At 35.4% G+C, this 20,618-nt stretch overlaps 2 protein-coding genes across 2 annotated transcripts in view; one reads left to right on the forward strand and one right to left on the reverse strand.

The window, feature by feature from the left end:
- Positions 1 to 17,010, forward strand: Mob1a (MOB kinase activator 1A). Its single transcript, XM_005329353.5, has 6 exons — positions 1 to 249; positions 3,993 to 4,159; positions 7,295 to 7,388; positions 8,968 to 9,101; positions 13,375 to 13,538; positions 15,504 to 17,010. Exons 1-6 carry the CDS (start codon positions 236 to 238, stop codon positions 15,579 to 15,581), a joined length of 651 nt encoding a protein of 216 aa, XP_005329410.1. The 5' UTR covers positions 1 to 235; the 3' UTR covers positions 15,582 to 17,010.
- The window catches only part of LOC144369334 (uncharacterized), a 7,245-nt gene continuing 1,423 nt past the window's right edge, over positions 14,797 to 20,618 (reverse strand). The window contains exon 3 of the mRNA XM_078028992.1: positions 14,797 to 15,243. The gene's annotated coding sequence lies outside the window, so the exon portion shown is untranslated. The remainder of the gene's footprint in view (positions 15,244 to 20,618) is intronic.

Raw genomic sequence — 20,618 nt, forward strand, 5'->3', positions numbered from 1 at the left:
CGCGAGATTTTGCTGGTTCCGTATTTCGGATCTGTGAGGTGGGGGAGGCGGGGGAGCCAGACGCCTCGGTTCACTCAGGCCTGCAGCCTCTAAAACCCGAACTCGGAGACCCTGCTGCCCTCCTTCCGCTGTCCGCGATCAGAGGACCGTTCTCTTCCTCTCGGTTCCCGCGCCAGTTCCGAATCCTGACGGGGCGGGGGCCAGCGGCCCCTCCCCTGCTCTCGTAGGACCGAAGATGAGCTTCCTCTTGTAAGTAGGGCCCGGCGGAGGGCGCCAGGCTGAGGGCGGAGGTCGGCGACGGCCAACAGGGTCCCGAGATGATTACCCGGCCCAGGATCAAGGTCGGGTGGCTGGCGTCCACTCTGCCCCTCCTCGAGTCCACGGGGGTGGCCGACAGTAGGGAGGGCCTGACGGAGATGAAGGTCGAGGCAAAGGAAGCTGAGCTTGAGGTTGGGGCGCTGAAAGGCCCCGAGGCCGGCAGAGCCTTCAAACTTTTCCGCCCGAGCACCCCCGAGGGCGGGGAGGCGTTCTGAAGGCCTGGCCTTGCCCGGGGTTCCCAGTTTCTCTGCAGTCTCGAACTCTAGTGACGATTCTTGCTGACTTAGCTTTTTACTCTATCATATGTCTGGTTTCGTTATTGTCAGTATTAAATTACCCCCATGGAAAAATGCTGCCACAGGAAAATGTGTAGTATCATAGTTGGAGAAAGCTGGAAGTAAGATGTGGGCCTTGCAGCCAGACTCTCCTGTCCACTTTCGATTCTGCCCACTTACTGATTTTATGACTTTTTAACTACTCTTGGCCTCAATAGAATCTCATTTTAGAAAGAAAGCTTGGGCCCAAACGAGGCTTAAATGGACAATTTTTAAGTTCTCTGATTTTTATGCACATTGAGATTTGAGAAGCTTTGCTCTATAACATCTTATTCTTAGGTGGTTCTCTCTCATACAGTATTGCTCAGCTGTGTGCTTAAATAATCATTTTAGTGATGAACATGATCCACTTGTTTGGCATTTTAAATTTTATTGAAATACAGTGTTTCATAACCAGAGTTTACCCCTTTTTATTTTTATTTATTTTTTTACCCCTTTTTTAATGTGAGAAATTTTAGATTCTTTCTAGTATTTTGCTTGTTGATGGACACTTGAGTTATTTACACATTTTGGCTATTCATGAATGCTGCTATGAACATGTTTTTATGTGGCTACCCCGTCTTGGGTATATACCCAGGAGTGGAATTGCTGGTTTATATGTTACTTCTGGGTTTATTTTCTTGAGGAACTGCCAAATATACAGCATTTTACATTCCCATCAGCACTGTGAGAAGGTTTCAATTTCCCCACACCCTCTCTAGCACTAGTTAGTTGTCATTTTGATTATAGCCATCTGAGTATAAAGTGGGATCTCCTGATTTTATTTGCATTCCTCTAATGACTAATAATATTGAGCTTCTTTTTTGTGTAAAGTCTATTCATACCCTTTTTCGTTTTTAAGGTGTAAGAGTTCTTTATAAATTTTGGATAAAAACTTCTTACCACATCTGTGATTTGCAAATATTTTCTTCTATCCTGTGGATCATTTTCACTGTCTTGGTGGTATAATTTGAAGTGCAACAGTCTTGAGTTAGACGAAGATTATATTGAATCTTGAGAAATTATTTCATGTTAGTTTTCTAGATTTGGTCATTAACAGCTTATTTCTGTGTGTAAAGGGCTGGTCCTTCTAATTTAATACTCCCTCTTAAATGTAGTTCTTTATCATATTAATAAAATCTTTATCTATATTTGATTTTTACTGTTTTCACAATTCTTTTTTTCTTCTTTTTCTTTTTGGTGGTGGTGGTATGAGGTATTGAACATAGGATTTTGCACATGTTAGACAAATGCTCTACCACTGAGCTATATCCCCAGCCCTTTTTATTTTATTTTGAGACAAGGTCTCACTAAGTTGCCAGGCTAACCTGGGTTTATGTGCCCCCATGCCTGGCTTTTTTACTTCTTACACTCTTGTTTAAAATTCAGAATCTTCAGGTAAAGTGAAAGTCTACTGTTTATTTCCTTACCCTTCCTAGAAATAATTACTAGTTTTAACATGTATTGCTTTGATACTCTATGCATTAACAGATTGGGCTTCTGCTATACATTTGGTTCTGTAATGTGTTAGCCATGTTTTCAATCTTTCATGTGAACATATGTATGACATATGTATTCTGTCGTCTTCTTTACTACAGTATAGTATTCCATGATGTGGATGTACTATAGTTAGTTTGTTCATTTACTGGTAAACTTTAGGATCATTTTCAGGTTTTTCACTTTTTTTTTTTTTTTTTGGACACTAGGGATTGAACCAGGTGTGTACCCCTAAATCCCCTCCATGTTTTTCACTATTAAAAATTATCTTGGAGCTGAGCACAGTGGTGCACACCTGTAATCCCAGGGGCTTGGGAGGCTGAGGCAGGAGGATTGTGAGTTCAAAGCCAGCTGCAACAATTTAGCAAAGCCCTAAGCCACTAGCAAGACCCTATCTCACAATAAGATATAAAAAGGGCTGGGGATGTGGTTCACAGGTTAAGCGTCCCTGGGTTCAATTCCCAGTACCAAAATAATCATTATCATCATCATCATCATCATCTTGGAAATCCTTATCTACAAATCCTTATCCACATCTATCAGAGTTACCTAAAAGTGGAATGGATTGATTGGGGAGCTTTTCAAAAAGTGTTAGAAGGTACTGCCATATAACCCTACTAAAATGTTATTCACTTTGCACTTCCAGTGATAGAATGTTAAGATACTCATTTCTCCATACTTATTAATATAATCATTTTAACTTTTGACACTCAGACTAGGAAAAAAATGTATCTTACTTAAATTGAACAATTTTCTTCACATGTTTATTGATCATTGTACTTCTAAATTGCCTTTTTTGTCTCCTTAGCCCATTTTTCTAAAGGGTTCCTTAACAAATTCTAGAAGTCCTTTATTCAGTTAATCTTGTGTAAATATGTTGCAAGTACTTTTTTGTTGTTGTTGCCTGTCTTTTTGCTCTTCTATGGAAGTTTTAATTGTTCTGATTTAAAATCGGTCAATTTTTTTCTTTAAGATTTCTAGGTTTTGTTTCATTTTAGGAGGACCTTGTGGATGGAATAAAATAGGAGTAAAAACTTCCCCCATAACAAGTTACATCTGTCTCATTTATTTTCCCTGCTATAACTTCAGATTGTTTGTTTCTTTTTCTGTGGTTTCCTTTGATAGCATCTCAAATATTTCAATGTAGAAAACTGGATTCTGAAACGGAGAACTTCAGAGCTAACTCCCTCTCTTCACTATTTTCTGCAGGTGGAAATTAGGTCAAAAGGTTAGGATTCTCAGGTAGTCACAGAGCTAGTGGCAGATCAAGGACTAGAATCCAAGTATTTTCTTTGGTTAAAGTATCCTTTATGGTAGGTTTTCATTCCAACAAAATTGCCTTATTTGTAAAATTGTGCTATTAATTCTGTTTTCATGAGTGAAAAAATGTAAACTTTTTTTTTTTTTTTTTTGAGGAGGTGCTAGTGATTAAAATCAGGGCCTTGTGCATGTTAAGCAGGCAGTCTACTATTAAGCTACATCCCATCCCTAAAACATTCTTTTTATTGTGGTCATCAAATCCCTTCCATCCTGTCCTTTTCCAAGGAATTTTTTTTTTTTTTTGGTACTGGGAATTGAACCCAGGGTGCTTAACCACTGAACCACATGTCTAGTCTTTCTTTATATTTCATTTAGAGACAGAATCTCACTGAGTTGCTTAGGGCCTTGCTAAGTTGCTGAGGCTGACCTGAATCTTGCGATACTCTTACCTTAGCCTCCTGAGTGGCTAGGGTTATAGCATTGCCATCATACTTGCCTTAGGAATTTTTTTTTCTCATTTTACACAGTGATTTATATGCTTAAAATTGTGTCATTCTGCTTTTAGTATTAAAAACTCATACATTTTTACTTTTGATCCAACAGCAGTAGCCGTTCTTCTAAAACATTCAAGCCAAAGAAGAATATTCCTGAAGGCTCTCACCAGTATGAACTCTTAAAACACGCAGAAGCAACTCTAGGAAGTGGGAATCTGAGACAGGCTGTTATGTTGCCAGAGGGAGAAGACCTCAATGAGTGGATTGCTGTTAATAGTAAGTTTTTAACAATACTTAACTTCATTGGTTTTTGGAAAGATCTTGCTAAAATCTTGTTAATGAGTTTTCTTTTATAATATAGTATCTGTAAGGAAACATAAACACGAATACATTCAAAGCTGTGTTCTTCAGAATACGTAATTGTGGCTTGTGTGATTAAGTAGAGTAATGTGAGTTAAAAAAAAAAAATGAAATGCTTTGAGATAATTCCTAAGGAGAATACCAAGAAGAGCTGAGTAAGGTCAAGTAAAAGATTAATACATGCATGAATTCTATCATGGACCATGAGTTTCTAAGGAATCCATCTGGGCCATTTTGCCTGTACTCCTAGTAGTACTCATTTGCCTATACATACAGAAAAATTGATTGCAGTTTCTATGGGCAATCAATTGATTTATGACTTAGGAATAGTCAAAGGAAATTGAGAGAGAAAATCAACGGATCCATGTGCCAAAGGGTCACTCTGAGTTCAAGGGAATGATGTCATGGCATGGACTGATGTGCTGAGGTTAGAGTGCCTCTTGTTTCTGAGATGAGATAGTTCTGAGAACTTTTTAATAGAAAATTTCAAACATAGAAAAGTAAAGAAACTAATGAATTCCCAGGTATACATTATCCAGCTTCAGCATATATCAATTTGTGCTTCTGTATCCCCCGTATTTTGAAAAAAAATCTCCAACATGTTATTTCATCTATAAATACTTCAGATATATCTCTAAAGACAAGAACTCCTTTTAAAAATAATGATAGTACTGTCATTCTTTAATAACTTGTCAGTGTTCACATTTCACTATCATTCATATATATATATATGGGTTTGGTTTTTTTTTTGGTATTGGGGTTTGAACCCGGGGCACTTAATCACTGAGTCACATCCCCAGCCCTTTTAATATTTTATTTAGAGACAGGATCTTGCCAAGTTGCTGAGGCTGGCTTTGAACTTGTGATCATCCTGCGTAGCCTTCTGAGCTGCTGGGATTACAGGTGTGTGCCACCTCACCCAGCAATTTTTTTTTTTTTTTTTTAATTTAAGCTTGGTTTAAATTAGGATCCAGGAAAAACCTCTGTGTTTCTTTTTTTTTTTTTTTTTTAAGAGAGAGTGACAGAGGAGAGAGAGAGAGAGAGAGAGAGAGAATTTTTTGTTTAAATATTTATTTTTTAGTTCTCGGCGGACACAACATCTTTGTTGGTATGTGGTGCTGAGGATCGAACCCGGGCCGCATGCACACCAGGCGAGCGTGCTACTGCTTGAGCCACATCCCCAGCCCCACCTCTGTTTCTTGAATCTCTTAATCCAGGTTTCTCCTCATTGCAGTCCTTTTCCCCTGCTTTCTTCATTGTTGAAGAAACCATATTGTTTATGTTCCAGAGTATTAATTCTGCTAATTGGATCCCCAAAGTGTCTATTGTGCTCTCCCTCCTTTTATCTCCCATATTCATTGTTAGATCTGAAGCAGCTCTGTCCAATAGAACTTTTTGTAAAGATGAGAATGTTCTATACCTTCAAATGTAGCTAGTGTGACTAAGGAACTGAAATTTTAATTTAATTTAAATAAATTTTAATGTAAGTAGCCATGTATAGCTAACAGTTACCATTTTATTGCAGATTTGGGATCTTGATCAAATCCAGATTTGATTTTTGTTATTATTTGTTGTATGGTAGACTACTTGATAGGTAGTGGTATATCCATAGAATCTAGTCCTTTTTTTAATCATCCAACTTCCTAGTTTATTTTGTTGTTGGTGGTGGTGGTACTGGGGATTGAACTCATGGTTACTTGACCACTGAGCCACATCCCCAGCCTTATTTTGTATTTTATTTAGAGTCAGGGTCTCACTGAGTTGCTTAGAGCCTTGCCATTGCTGAGGCTGACTTTGAACTTGGGATTCTCCTCTCCTGTCTCACCTTCTAGAGCTGCTGGGATTACAGGCGAGTACCACCATGCCTGGCTCCAACTTCCTAGTTTATAGTAGAGTTTTACAGGTTTGGATAAATTTATAATGATATATGACATTATAGTATCATCACAAAGTGGTTTCACTGCCTTAAAAATTTTCTATGCTTTGCCTATTAATCTCTCCTTCCACAAATCTTCTGGCAGTCACTGATCTTTTTTTTTTCTTGTCTCCTTATCATTTTTATTTCCCTTATCATTTTTACTGTCTTCACAGTTTAACCTTTTCCAAAATGTCATATAGTTAGAATTCTACAGTGTGAAGCCTCTTCAGAATGGCTTCTTCTACTTAGTAATATTTATTTAAGTTTCTTCATGTCTTTTGGTTTTTAGCCCTAATATTTTTAGCCCTGAATCTTCCATTTTCTAGATTTATCAGTCACCTACTGAAGAATATACCAGTTACTTCCACATTTAGGCAGTTATGAATAATTCTGCTGTAAAAAATACCTGTGCAAGTTTCTCTGTAGATAAAAGTTTTCTTTTTATTTATTTATTTATTTATTTTTTAATTAGTTCCTTTTAGATAGACTTTTTTTCTCAGTAATACTTGGACTTACTCTTGACCTTCGGGTCTTACCTTTTTGTATTTTTGTATTGTTCATTTCTTTTAATTTTGTCCCTTCTGTTAGATGGAGACCCCAGGGCAAGGGATTTTTATGTTCTCAATATGCTGGAGGCTTCAAATATTTATGCTGAATTAGATATTTTAAGTGTTTGTTGATATAGCTAATATATCTATTCACAGTATATTTCATAGCACCTTTTTTTTTTCCTCTTTCCTAACAAATCATACTGTTGGTCTGATTAATAAGCTATGGATTTTTCATTCCCTTGGATATAACCAAATTATCTATTCTAATGATGTGTAATATAAACAATTCAGTTAAAGTTTTATCTCTAGTATTTTGCTTTTCTAAATGCTGGTTAGAAGTTTAGTATATTAAAAGTTAACTTAGAGTCAGATATGGTGGCAGGTGCTTATAGTCCTAGTTATTCAGGAGGCTGAGGCAGGAGGATCATTTGAGCCAGGGAGTTTGGCACCAATCTGAGCAATACAGAGACCCCCATCTCAAAAAAAAAAAAAAAATCATCCACTTGGCCCTCAACTGATAGGTCTGACATTTTTGTTGTGTTTATACAGATATTTAACACAGTTCTGCCATTCTCTCCGCAGCTGTGGATTTCTTCAATCAGATTAACATGTTGTATGGAACTATTACAGAATTCTGCACTGAAGCAAGCTGTCCAGTCATGTCTGCAGGTCCCAGGTGCATATACAGCCTATTATATAGGTGTTTGGATTATCTTGCTTTCTCACAAATTGATATATAAGTTAAATAATAAAGACTTTTTGTTTATCCTTGTTTGCTTATGTAAAGGTAATTCAATTTTATTAGTTCTTGAATACTCACCTACTATAGCTACATTTGCTTTGTTTTTGTGATGCTGGGGATTGCACTGGTGCTTTACCAGTGTGTAACTGTTGTAATATTAAATATTTTGATATGTGATTTCTCAGTGTTTGATTTATGTATATCATAGTGAGTCTGAATAAAAGTATAGAAATTTGACATGTTTATCTTGCATCACAAAAATACAAAGGTTCTGTTTTGTTTTTTCAATTTGATTAACAGATTAACATTTACCGTTCCTCTTGCTAGTTTTTAAATAAATTTCTTAAAGAGTTTTTAGTTGACTTTTTAAAAAATATTTTTTAGGACCTTTATATGGACCTTTATTTTATTCATTTATTTATATGTAGTGCTGAGATTTGAACCCAGTGCCTCACACATGCTAGGCAAGCGCTCTATCACTGAACCATAACCCCAGCCCTTTAGTTGACTTTTTAACATTTGATTTTTTTTACTTTGCTTATTTAGTATTAACAAAATGAGTACAATTTAATAAAAAAGATGCTAGGTTGAAAACTATTTTGACTGTAATAATTTTTAAGAAATTTAATTTTTAAATTTAATAATTTTCAAGACTCTTTCTTACTTACATTGTGAGGGTGTGATGAGATTAATATTTTTGTTGTATTTCCTTAGTGTTTTCCAGTCCTATTTTTATTGCTATATTTTGGAAGGGATATTGTTATTTTATGTTATAAGTTTTATTCCTTAAACTTTAAAAGAAGTTAAAATAGAGCCAAACATGGTGGCACACCTCTGTAATCCCAGCAACTCTGGAGGTTGAGGCAGGAGGATTGTGAGTTTAAAGCCAGGTTCAGCAATTTAGGGAAGCCCTAAGCAACTTAGCAAGACCCTGTCTCAAAAAATAAAAAGGTCTGGAGAAGTTTCTCAATGGTAAGTGTTCCTGAGTTCAGTCCCTGGTACCAAATACAAAATAAGAATTTTAAACTTCTCTGTAGCTTAAATACTTCATATAGTTTTGCATAAATCTTGTTAATTGTTCTAGCTTAGCAAAGGTGAAGGGAGAAAATATACATGCCCAAAAGGTATTTCTCTAACATTCTCCAAGAAACAGGATTTTATAATCTTGATTCCATTGGTGATAATAATTTATGGCCAAGGATCTTAGAATGTAGTGGATCCACCACCTCCTTGCTCAGTCCTTAGCACTGTTCTCCTTAGACAGGAATGCAGTTCCCAAAGCTGTCCTATAAAACATCCATCAGCTGCCACATTGTCTCCCTTTTTTCTTCCAGTTACAGTTGTCACATTTTAGAATATTCTGTAGGGAACTTAAAATAATCTTCAATAGAACTTTAGGTAATTTGTTAAAAGTTACATATAGTGTATTGATAAAATGTGGACCTGCTTTGATTGTAAGTTACACATTTGTTAATGGTTTTGAAAACTATGGGTAAAACACTTTTCTTTCCAGATATGAATATCATTGGGCAGATGGTACTAATATTAAAAAGCCAATCAAATGTTCTGCACCAAAATACATTGACTATCTGATGACTTGGGTTCAGGATCAGCTTGATGATGAAACTCTTTTTCCTTCTAAGATTGGTGAGTTAATATTGTAAAACTTATTTTTCTTTCTGAATGATAGATGTAATCTTTTTAACACTTTTTTACCTTAAAATAATTTAATAGAGACTACTATCTTTTTTTCCAAAAAGCTTTTCTCACTGTATCATTGTACCTCCATTATATTTGTGTCTGTTTCTTCATCACATGTTTATTTACCCATTTTAAAATCTTTACCAAATTTTTTTGAATTTGTTTTAATGTGCATTTTAAAACTATTGAGATTGAGCATTGTTTTGTTTATTGATCACCTATATTTATTTTGACCTATTAATCATTTCCTTTATGATTTGGATTTCAGTAGTGATGAAAAAGCTTTCCTTACTTCCAGGTATTAAAAAACACTTATGTTGGGGCTGGGGATATGGCTCAAGTAGTATGCACTCGCCTGGCATGAATGAGGCACTGGGTTCGATCCTCAGCACCACATAAAAATAAAATAAGGATATTGTGTCCACCTAAAGCTAAAAAATAAATATTTTTTTAAAAAACTATTTATTATATTTTTAGGTGTAGATGGGCACAACATAATGCCTTTATTTTTCTGTGGTGCTAAGGATCGAACCCGGGTCTTGTCCATGCTAGGCGAGCGCTGTACTACTGAGCCACAATCCCAGCCCTAAAAAATAAATATTTAAAAAAATTTCCATTGATATTCCTTAACAAATTCTTTTTAAAAAGAAAAAAAAAATACTTACGTTTTCATCTAGTATTTTTGTTTTTCCATGTAAATCTTAGGTCAGGATTTTTTTCTTCTGAATGCTGCCTTCATTTTTTTCCAAACACAATAGCTAGCCACTTTGTTCCAATATCACTTTTGAATATACAGCATGTCTTTTCTCTCTTGATTATCTCATGTGCACAACAAACTGCCATATTTTTTAGGGTCTTTTTATCTCTTGCTATGGAAATTCCACTGTTTTAATTCACCTTGTCATGTATCTTTTAGCATCTTCTAGGACTAGTGTCCCTTCCCTTCTCTTTTTTTTTTTTTTTCCAGAATATTCCCAGCTATTCTGCGATATTTGTTCTTCCAAAGAACTTAGAATCATTTTCTTAAGGTAAAAAACTGTCTTCGATTTTACGTATGATTACATCCAATTTTTACAGATACATACAAGGATTCTTGTTCTCTTTACAATACTGAGTCTTCTTAGCCAAGAACAACAAGATAACATTCTTTATTCACTTTTGTCTTTTATCTGCTTATAAAGTTCTATAGTTTATTTAATCCTTCAAGTTTCTTAAATTTATTCCTAGGCATTTTATACTTTTTATTGATATCTGATTTCTGATTATTATTTGATATGTAAGAAAGCTGTTGATTTTTCTATAAATTTTATAACATCAAACTTTGTATCCATTAGTTTTTGGTCAGTTCTCTTGAGTTTTTTAAGTATATAATCTCATATGAAGATGATGTTAATTTGGCCTCTTCTTTTCTGCTATGTATTCTTCTTGTTTTATGCTTATCTAATTGCACTGACTTCCAGAAAAATGCTGAATTATAGTGACAATGGCAAAGCATCCTTATTTTGTTTCCTTATACTTATTGAAATACCTGTAGAATTTCCTCAGTAAACAGGAATTTCTTATTAAAGGGGTATGGATTTTTTTTAAATCATATTAATGAAATATCGATTCACTTCTATTATAAAAATGTTTTAAAATCTGGAATGGTTGTAAGTTTTTTTTTTTTAATCAGAAATTTCTCTTGTATCTAAATGAAAAAAACTTACAACCATTCAGACTCTTAAACATTTTTACCTAATAGAAGTGAATCGTTATCTTCATTGCCAGTGAGCTATACCTGCAACCCCTTCTTTTCTTTTTCTGCTAGAAGAGTTTTTCTTACTTGTTAGTATTTTGATGAAGATTTTGGCATCATTATTCAAGGAGGAGATTAGTCCTTGTCATTTTCAATTTGAATATCTCTGAGCAACATATTGTCAAATTCCTTTTTGCAATCTAAATAGAGGCTTTTTCAGGAGAAAAATTTATATCAAGTTGTTATACTTGGTCTGTTTGCTGTGGTCACTTTTTCCATTCTGTTACTTCCTTTCTCACAGATTCTTTATTGTATATTGCCTTTGCTCAAATATGTTAAATTCCACTTGGAAAGTACTTAGATCAAAACAAATTACTTTTTACTCACTAAGGTTTCCCTCTTATAGACAGAAAACATTTTTTACTTTATTCTTTTTTCTGAGATTCCCATTCTTTGATAATTAATTCATTCTGATGGTCTAAAATCCCCCCTTATGTTATGACTTACTTTTATTCATTATTTATTCTTATTAGAACTGTTTATTAATAATATTTAGTAATATATTCAAGTTATTAAAATTCCCATTTGTACATTTTGAATGAACGGGTATTTGATTTATTTTTATTTTTATTTTTTTATATTTTATTTTTTAGTTGTAGTTGGACACAATACCTTTATTTATTTTATGTGGTGCCAAGAATTGAACCCAGAGCCTCGCACATGCTAAGCAAGCATTCTACCACTGAGCCACAATCCCAGCCCTAGTATTTGATTTTTAAAATCTGCCTTTTTAATACCTGAATACAAGATCCTGCCCACAGAAACATTTACGTAAGCTCTGGTGTAATATTTGAAAAGTCAAGTTTGACAAGACTTGGGAGGGAGCGGAATAACCACAAAAATCTGCAAAATATACTTGATTTCAAGCAGTTAAGGAGTAAGAATAAAAGAAAGAATGCAGGGAAAAAGTGTTTAAATAAGCCTTTGCTTTCTAAAGGGTTGGAAAAAGGAGGTATTTCAAGAATAGTATTGTGGAACAGGCATTTAAGGCTAACTCATCTTGGTTGTTTTGGAAGCAGATGCCTTCTTAGTGTTTATTCTCTGTAGCCAGTGTCAATTGTATTCTTTCTCCTGCCTCTGTTTTTCTAAGAGATTTTAATATTTTGTCAACCAAAATTTGTAGGAATGAGCTAGACACTATGATGCACACCTGTAATCTCACTGGCCCAGGAGGCTGGGACAAGAGGATCACAAGTTCAAAGTCAGTCTAAGTAATGTAGCCAAGGCCCTAAGCAACTTAGTAAGACCCTGTCTGCAGTTAAATATAAAAAGGAGTGGGAATGTGGCTCAGTGGTTAAGCACCCCTGGGCTCAATGCCAGTACCAAAAAAAAAAAAAGAATTGTTAGAAATGTAACCAGTTGCAACCCTGTCTCCACTGTTGAGAGAGAGAGAGAGAGAGAGAGAGAGACACCCCCACACATAGCCACCTCTTTAAATTGGTGTTTATTTTCTTTGAAAAATAGGGAGGTTCTCTTTCCTTTTTTCAGGGTTCATACCCACCTTTTAGGCTACAGGAAAATGAAAACTGGCTTTTCCAAAGTAATTCAGAAGATAAAATACGTTTTTTGGGGGGGTGGGAGTATAGCGGATTAAACTCAGGGTCTCACTGAATTGTTTAGCGCCGCCTTTTTGCTGAGGCTGGTTTTGAAATTTCGATTCTCCTGTCTCAGTCTCGCAAGCTGCTGGGACTACAGGTGTGTGCCACCGTACCTGGCTGAATATAAAATACTTTTTACATGTGGATGTTAATGACTCAGAATGTACCTGTACTTCTCTTTGGGTAGGAAAGTTCCAGTCCCAGTTGAGAGAGAAAAAGTATACATGTATTTTTTCTTAAGGGTTATAAATCACAAAACAATACTCTATTTATAATTAAAATACTGTTGGATTTAATCTTAGGAAGAAACTTTGATATTAACCTCTAACAGTAAAATTGCTTATTTGAGCTAGGCACGGTGATGTACACCTATAATCCCAGTAGCTTGGGAGGTTGAGACAAGAGGATCATGAGTTCAAAGCCAGCTTCTTAGCAAATACTGAGGCACTAAGCAACTCAGTGAGACCCTGTCTCTAAATAAAATATAAAAAATAGGGCTGGGGATATGGGCTCAGTGGTCAAGTGCCCCTGAGTTCAATCCCTGGTACCCCAACACCCCCCAAAAAATTATTTATTTGAATTTTGATTCAGCAACATCTTGTATAATTTGATGCCTGTGCCTGCTGTTCTGAGGCAATCAGAAAAGAGTGTTTGTGAGGAATATACTTAGATTTGGGAGTTTTTCACTTTGTCTTTTCAATATATAGAAATAAGCTTGTGTGTGCTTCTAAGTGTATATGTATGTTGCAGGTGCTTATGGCACTGTCAAAACTTGCTGCTATTCAATTAGATAAAAAAACTGATATATGTGTATTTTGGGTTATAGGTGTCCCATTTCCCAAAAACTTTATGTCTGTGGCAAAGACCATTCTAAAGCGTCTGTTCAGGGTTTATGCCCATATTTATCATCAGCACTTTGATTCTGTGATGCAGCTGCAAGAGGAGGCCCACCTCAACACCTCCTTTAAGCACTTTATTTTCTTTGTTCAGGTAAGTGAACCATATTGATTTCTGGGTCATGCAACTTGGACTTGTTTGGATTGGTAACCTTAATAGACCAGTGTATCTTATTTATAGATTGTAGAGCAGCTAAGCACAAGCAGGTTTTCTCTTCTGTTTTATTTTTTTCCCCATATTGTTTTTATTAGTCTATACAGCAGCATCAAAAGGTATTACTTCCATTGGGCCTTCTGCCTTTGGCTTCCCCAGGTCTGTGGTTAGGGTGTATCATTGAGGGAAATGTAGAGCACTTAATTAGAATGATTACTTTTAAAAAATCAAAAAAGGGGCTCGGGTTGTAGCTCAGTGGTAGAGCACTTGCCTTGCACATGTGAGGCACTGGGTTCTAGCCTTAGCACCACATAAAAAATAAATTAATAAAAATTTTAAAAAATAAAAATAATTCACATTGTTTGAAAAAAGATCAAAGAATTGGACTCCTTCTAGCCTAACTTAGAGCTGTATAATTTTATATGTAAAATATAAATATGTCTGTCTAGATATCATTTTATAGAAGGAAAGCTTAATAGCATTTTAGTAGATATTGTGTACTCTGGTTCTCTGTGTAACACAAAGGAAAACATACCATAGTCTTTCTTTTCTTCCAAGATTGTTACATGTGAATGTTTGGGTGTAAAAGTAAAAAGTCTTCTACCCCAGAGGTGGCCACTATCAAAAGTTCAGTTTGTAGTTTTCAGGTAATTTCTATGTAAATTCAAATATGTATTTTATTATATATATATATATACACACACACACACACACACATATACATACAAACACATATGAATATAAATATCGTTTATACACAAACATGTAACATAGGGAGGATCATACCTATGATCGCTATAATCAGTTATTTAATAAGTCCTCTAGCAAAGAATATGGGTGCGGAGAATAACTCCTACTTTACTCTCACAACAGATCTAATGTATGGGTTTTCCCCCATATACACTAAGCAGGCAGTCCATTTTACAGCAGACACCAGCTGAGTGTCCTGTAATCTAACTCAACTAAATTCTGACACTAACTATCTGGAGATAGTGTGAGATCCCACAACTTCAGAGCTTAGTCCCACAAGTCCTGCCCTCAACTTCAGACATCAGTCAAAAGTAGTGGGTTGTCCCCCCCCCCCCCAAAAAAAAGTAATGGGTATCATTTCTGATAGAGCAGCTATAAATCAGGATTCCCAGGACACTCTCCTTAAGTTTGATTAATTTGTAGGAGTTGTTCACAGAACTCAGGGAAACACCTTTACCATTTTATTATGAAGGATATTTTGAGGGATACAGATGAATAGCCAGAGAAAAGAGATGCAAAGTGTGAGGCCTGGGAGAAGGGATATGAGCTTCAATACCATACCCTTTCCAGGCATAACATCCTCCAGAAACCTCCATGTATTCATCTATTATCTAGAAGCTCTCTGAATTTTGTCTTTTTGGGTTTTCATGGGGAGTGCATTACTTGGCTGTGATTAATTACATCATCATCTGTTAGTGATTAACTCATCCTTCAGCAGCTCTTTTCTCTCCATGGTTGGGTGGGATGAAAGTCCCAAAACACAGTAATCATGCCTTGATCTTTCTGGTGAGCAGCCTCATCATAGTACTCTTCAAGGGCTCCCAGCTACCAGTCATCTCATTAGTGCCCAGAACAGACACTCTTGCCACTCTGAAGACTTCAAGGATGTTAGGAGCTGTATGTCAGAAAAACAGCCATGAGGAAGACCAGTATATATCACAATATCACATTTGTGGGGCTTTTAGGGTTTTTTCAAGAAACACTAGTATTTTTAAAAAGAATAAAAATAATTGCTTTAAAATGTTTACGGAGCTCATAAGATAATTCTTTTGAATTTCAGAAAACTAGGGTTGTGAATCCTTTCTCTAAAAATAAGAAATTAAAAGAGTTTTAATTTAGGACCATTTTTAAATTTTATTTTTCTTCTCTTTTTAGGAGTTTAATCTGATTGATAGGCGTGAGTTGGCACCTCTTCAGGAATTAATTGAGAAGCTTGGCTCAAAAGACAGATAAATGTTTCTTCAAAACAAAGTTACCCTCTTGCTTCATCTACTGCTAGAGATATTTCATTGTTATCTGTTATAGACTAGTGATACAAACTTAAAGAAAACAAGATAAAAAGATAACCTGTTTTCTGTGTCTACAGGTAAAATTGTCCCAAAGGTAGGTGGGCCTGATAGTTTCAGAATGAGACCCTAAGGACACAGCAAAATCAGAGGGACTGTGGGACCATTCCCATTATTGTCAGAGTCATACTTGGTTGTAACATGTAATTACTAGCCTGTAGTTTTCTTTTTTGCTCAGCAAAATGATTGAATCAGTTTCTGTTGACAACATAACACAGAGTTTTTACCAATAATTTATTTAATTAGTTTTCAGAACAAATTTCCTAATTACACAATCAGATCAGTTTTATTCTGCTTTTATTTTACAAAAAGGAAAGTTATTTTTAAGTTTCCTTAACATTTAGAACTTTTGTGTCACTTTGGATAATCTTTAGTTTCAAGTTTGAATGCTAGTGTTTTATAGATAAGAATATATATTTTTTCAAAATCCACAATCACAGTTTAAATCTCTTATGGCATATGTGGAATGGGGAGTAACCAAAGTTATTTTTAAAGTGACTTTATTTTGTAATCTTTATTTGGGATTGTATTCACATCTATCTAAATTATTAGGAATGTGTGTGTATCAGAGATAATTTTTTTTACATTGTAATGATGGTCTTGTAGGTTTTTATTTTGAAATGCTTCTTTCAAATCAATTAATATATAGCTTTTGATTAAGAAAAAGTTTCCAAAAAAAATTTGGCAAACTTAGGTCTCAAAGCCACTGTTCATTTATGTTGTTTTTCAGAGGCCTTGCAGTTCTGGGTCAGAGAGTGGTAGAAAGTACTCAGAGTATTTTATTATTTTATTTCTTAAAAATGTTACTTCTGTACTTTTAAGAGTAGTATAGAAGTGCACAAACTTTATCCCAATAAGAACAAAATTTAAAACCACAATAAAAAAAACAACAACATGAAGGTGCATACATTTTATAACACAGCTAAAGGTTTGGTCTGCTACCTATACTTGACACAGAGTGTATGTATAAAGTCAATATAATGGGAAATAGGTTAAAAAAAAAAAAAGAAAACAACTTTATATCATTCAGTTAATTACTCAAAAGTGGATTGAGTGCCCATAGGGGTTTTATCCTATTTGTATCAAAACTTGAAATTCTTCTCTTTCTACTGGGATAAAAGAATCTTCACATTTAGTGAAGAAAATGCCTGTTTTTTTATTTGATTCTTTGAAGACTGTCAAAGCTTTCATTCATCATCATTTTGTGTTGCAGAGCTTTGGATTTTGCAGAGTACTAACCAGACTCCTTGATGTCTTCGATTTGATGAGGTTTTTTAATAGCTCAATTTCAATAAATTCTTAAACAATACACAGAATTTTAAAGAACATTATTTCATTTAATTTAGGCTGAAACCATCATTGTTTAAGGAATTCAAGAGTAGTGTAATCACGAAAAAAAGAGAAAAGCCCTCTGTAAAACATTCTATAGTTCATATTTTAAATGTATTGAGAGGTCCAAATGTCAGTCATTCTGCACATTTTCTCTAATTATTGGAAATGAGAGTGGGTTCCTTGGCTGGGTGCTGTGGCGCACACCTCTAATCCCAGCGGCTCAGGAGGCTGAGGCAGGATGATCACAAGTTCAGAGCCAGCCTCAGCAATTTAGTGAGGCACTAAGCAACTTAGTGAGACCCTGCCTCTAATAAAATACAAAATAGGGATAGGAATGTAGCTCAGTGATTGAGTGCCCCCGAGTTCAATCCCTGGAACCCCTTTACCTCACTCCTCCCCCCAAAAAAGAGTGGGTTCCTGAATGACACCTAGAATGTAATTACCTCTCAACCTCCAACCCTGTGGACTTTTTATTTTATTTCTTGTGTTACCAAGGATTGAATCCAGGGCCTTGCACATGCTAGGCAAGCGCTATACAACTGAGCTACATCCCAAGCCCTTTTTAAAAGTTTATTTCAAGACAGAGTCTCACAAGTTGGCAACTCTGGCCTGGACTTCCAATTCTTCAACCTCAGCCTCTCAAGTAATGGGATTACAGGCAAGCACAGTGTCCAGTGGCTTTAATTTTTTTAAGTCTACAAGGAATGAAATTGTTTCTCAATTAGATTATACTTTCATCATAATTTCTAATATTTCAAATATTCTCAAAAGGTTTTTCACTTCTCTCCACTATTTTTAGTGACAGAAATTCTGTTTTCATGAGTAAGCCCCAAAACAAACCAAAGATGGTCACATGGTAGGACAGTAGTAAAGGCAGCTTATTAATGGGTTGTAAATTTTAAAATTATTGGTAATTTGAGATTTAGAATGTAGTTTTTTATTTTGTTTTCTTTTACTTTTTAATGAAAACATTACTAGATTCCCAAACCAGTTTGGCTCAATCAACAGTGCCACCTAAACATTACATTCTTTGTCGACTTCTTACAGCAGGAGAATTGGGGGAAGGGGAAAGGATGGGAAGTGAATGGTGCCTTCCTGACATGGCTAAAGAGCAACTCTTTGAAAAGTGAAGAAATCATTGTGTCTTGGTCTCACTTTTGATTTACCTATTCATATTCAGGGTTTCCCTGTTCTTCAATACTCTCTTTTTTTCCCCTTCCTAAGAGGAAGTCATCTCCTCAGAGTCACATCTCTGCTTCTCAAAACATGATTACAGTCATGGGGTGGAGAGTGCTTGCTAAATTATGCAGCTAATCCTGTGGTGCTTTAATTTTCAGGCCTTTAAAAAAAAAAACTTGGACAATGATGTATAGATTTTTGTTTAAATATTCAAACTGCCTTGTACTATAGTTTTTATATTGAAAGCCAGTTGTATCCTTTATTCTTCAGATTTGCATGAATAAAGTGTCTTTATGGGCTGCCAGCTAACAGGTTATTTCTTTCATCTTAGACTTGCAGAGCTCTAGCTTATGTGGCTGCTTACTTGAAAATGCAGATATGTATTCACCGTGACTTTAATAACAAAGACAAAGTTTTTCTAGTAGTGCAGAAGCAAGGGGAACAATCCTCATGGTGATAATAACTTGCAAAGTGACAGTAACTCTTGAAAACCTTGTGGAGGTTCCATGATTATACTGTTAGCTTCTGTCTGAGCAGCAAGACACCATAAGTAGAGCTTCTGAAATGTGATGTCCTTACCTCAGAAGTACAAACAGATCAGGCCCAAAGAGTGTAAGTCCTAGAAATGTGTTTCTAAGCAGACCCAATTATGATGCTGGAGCTTCTTCTGCCTCATGACAGGAAGCTATCTTTGTCAGTATGGAACTCTGGCCAGAAAAATGTTGATCTGGACACCAGACTGAGCACCTTCAACAGACACAGTATTTCCCTCCAGAGATTAGTTCACTAAGTGGACTTGGTTTCTACTATTATAGAATTCTGGCAAAGAGGGAAAATAGTCTTTTGGTCTTCCTATTTTTGCATTCAATTTTAACATTTCAGGCTATAAGAGGGGGGTGATATTACATGTGGTAGCAGTTATTTTATTGAAGTATCTGCACTGAAATTCACTTGGGTTTTCTTTTCATTATTAGACTCTGTTCCAAACAAGTGTTCTGTAAATCCAGATGGATTACCAGTGTGCTATAGACTTATTATAGAGCAATATTCTGTGTTTGTTCTACATTGAAAGTAGTTTGCATAAGTTAGTCTTGGTTACTATCTAAAATATTTTAAAATGTTCTTTACATAAAAATTTATGTTGTATTTTTAAACCTTTAGGGGCTTTATCTATTTTTCTAAGTCGGTTAACTGTACTTTTTTAAAAAAGTATTTTGTATCTACTTTTGTAACTTCATCAGAATAAAATATATTGAAAGCAAGAAATGACTGATATAAAGTATGTCTCAACACACTGGCTTCTACTTAAATATGAAAACTTGATTTTTGAAGGTTCTGTGGATATTGAGTATATCTTAAAATTTGAAAGTGACTTCCATTGCATATCATTTAATAGCTAAAATATTTCCTTAGCACTTACAGAATAGTTCCTAAGTAAAACTAAGTATCTTATATACCAGGACCAACCCTAACCCCAAGAAACAGATTGCTAGTGCATATAGTGACTGAAATCCACACCAGACAAAAAGTAGTCTCTTCCCTACCAACCTAATCAAGCTCTGCACCTCTTGTATATTCCTGGGTATAAGATTGGAAAGTGTGACTGGAATCACTGATTTTCTTACCTTGAAATTGAATATTCAGTGTATATCTTTAAAATACTCTCCACTCCAAGCAGCTATTTTTTATTATTGTTGGAGAAATATGGTATGTGAGGTCTACAGCAGTGCTAGAATTGTTTTTAACCTTTTTTTGAGTAGAGTTAAAAAGTGACTGATGTGGCTACATGGGGGTTAATAATTTTTTATAAGATATGGGTAATCAGTTTGGGATTTTTTTTCTAACATTTCGGTAGGCTTATAAGCAAACAAAATGATGTTCATAAGGGTTTCTAATGGCTAAGTGTTTCAAAACTATTTCATACTTTATAAAAAGTGAAATCCAAATAATCTTGGGGCATGCCAGAGTCGGAATTCAAAACTTCACATACAGAAACCATGTCCAAACATGCCTTGGATCTTCTCAGTAAATACTCTGATAATGTCCCCTCTACCTAGGGATACTACAGCCTGTGCCATTATCACTGGCCACTAGATGTCAGTGTTCCCTGCCACAGATGTCTGATAGTCCTCTAAACTGAGGGTATGGGGAGGAAGCAGGGTAGGGCAGAGCCAATTATTCAAAAGTCATAGAATAATATGGGTAATTGTTGAAAGTTGGAGTCACACTTTCAATAAAGGAGGAATTCTGCAAATACAAATTTGTGAGTTTGATTTAATCGGAGTCGCTTGATTACAAGTGACAGATTCAGTACTTATTTCCAGCAATGCTGGCTCCCGGTTGCACAAGCACAAACATCTGTCTCCTCTTAGCTCTGCTTTCTTCTGTCTGCTTTATTTGTAAAATAGTTCTG

This window comes from Ictidomys tridecemlineatus, chromosome 12 (genome assembly GCF_052094955.1).
Source record: "Ictidomys tridecemlineatus isolate mIctTri1 chromosome 12, mIctTri1.hap1, whole genome shotgun sequence".
NCBI classification, from domain to species: Eukaryota; Metazoa; Chordata; class Mammalia; order Rodentia; family Sciuridae; genus Ictidomys; species Ictidomys tridecemlineatus.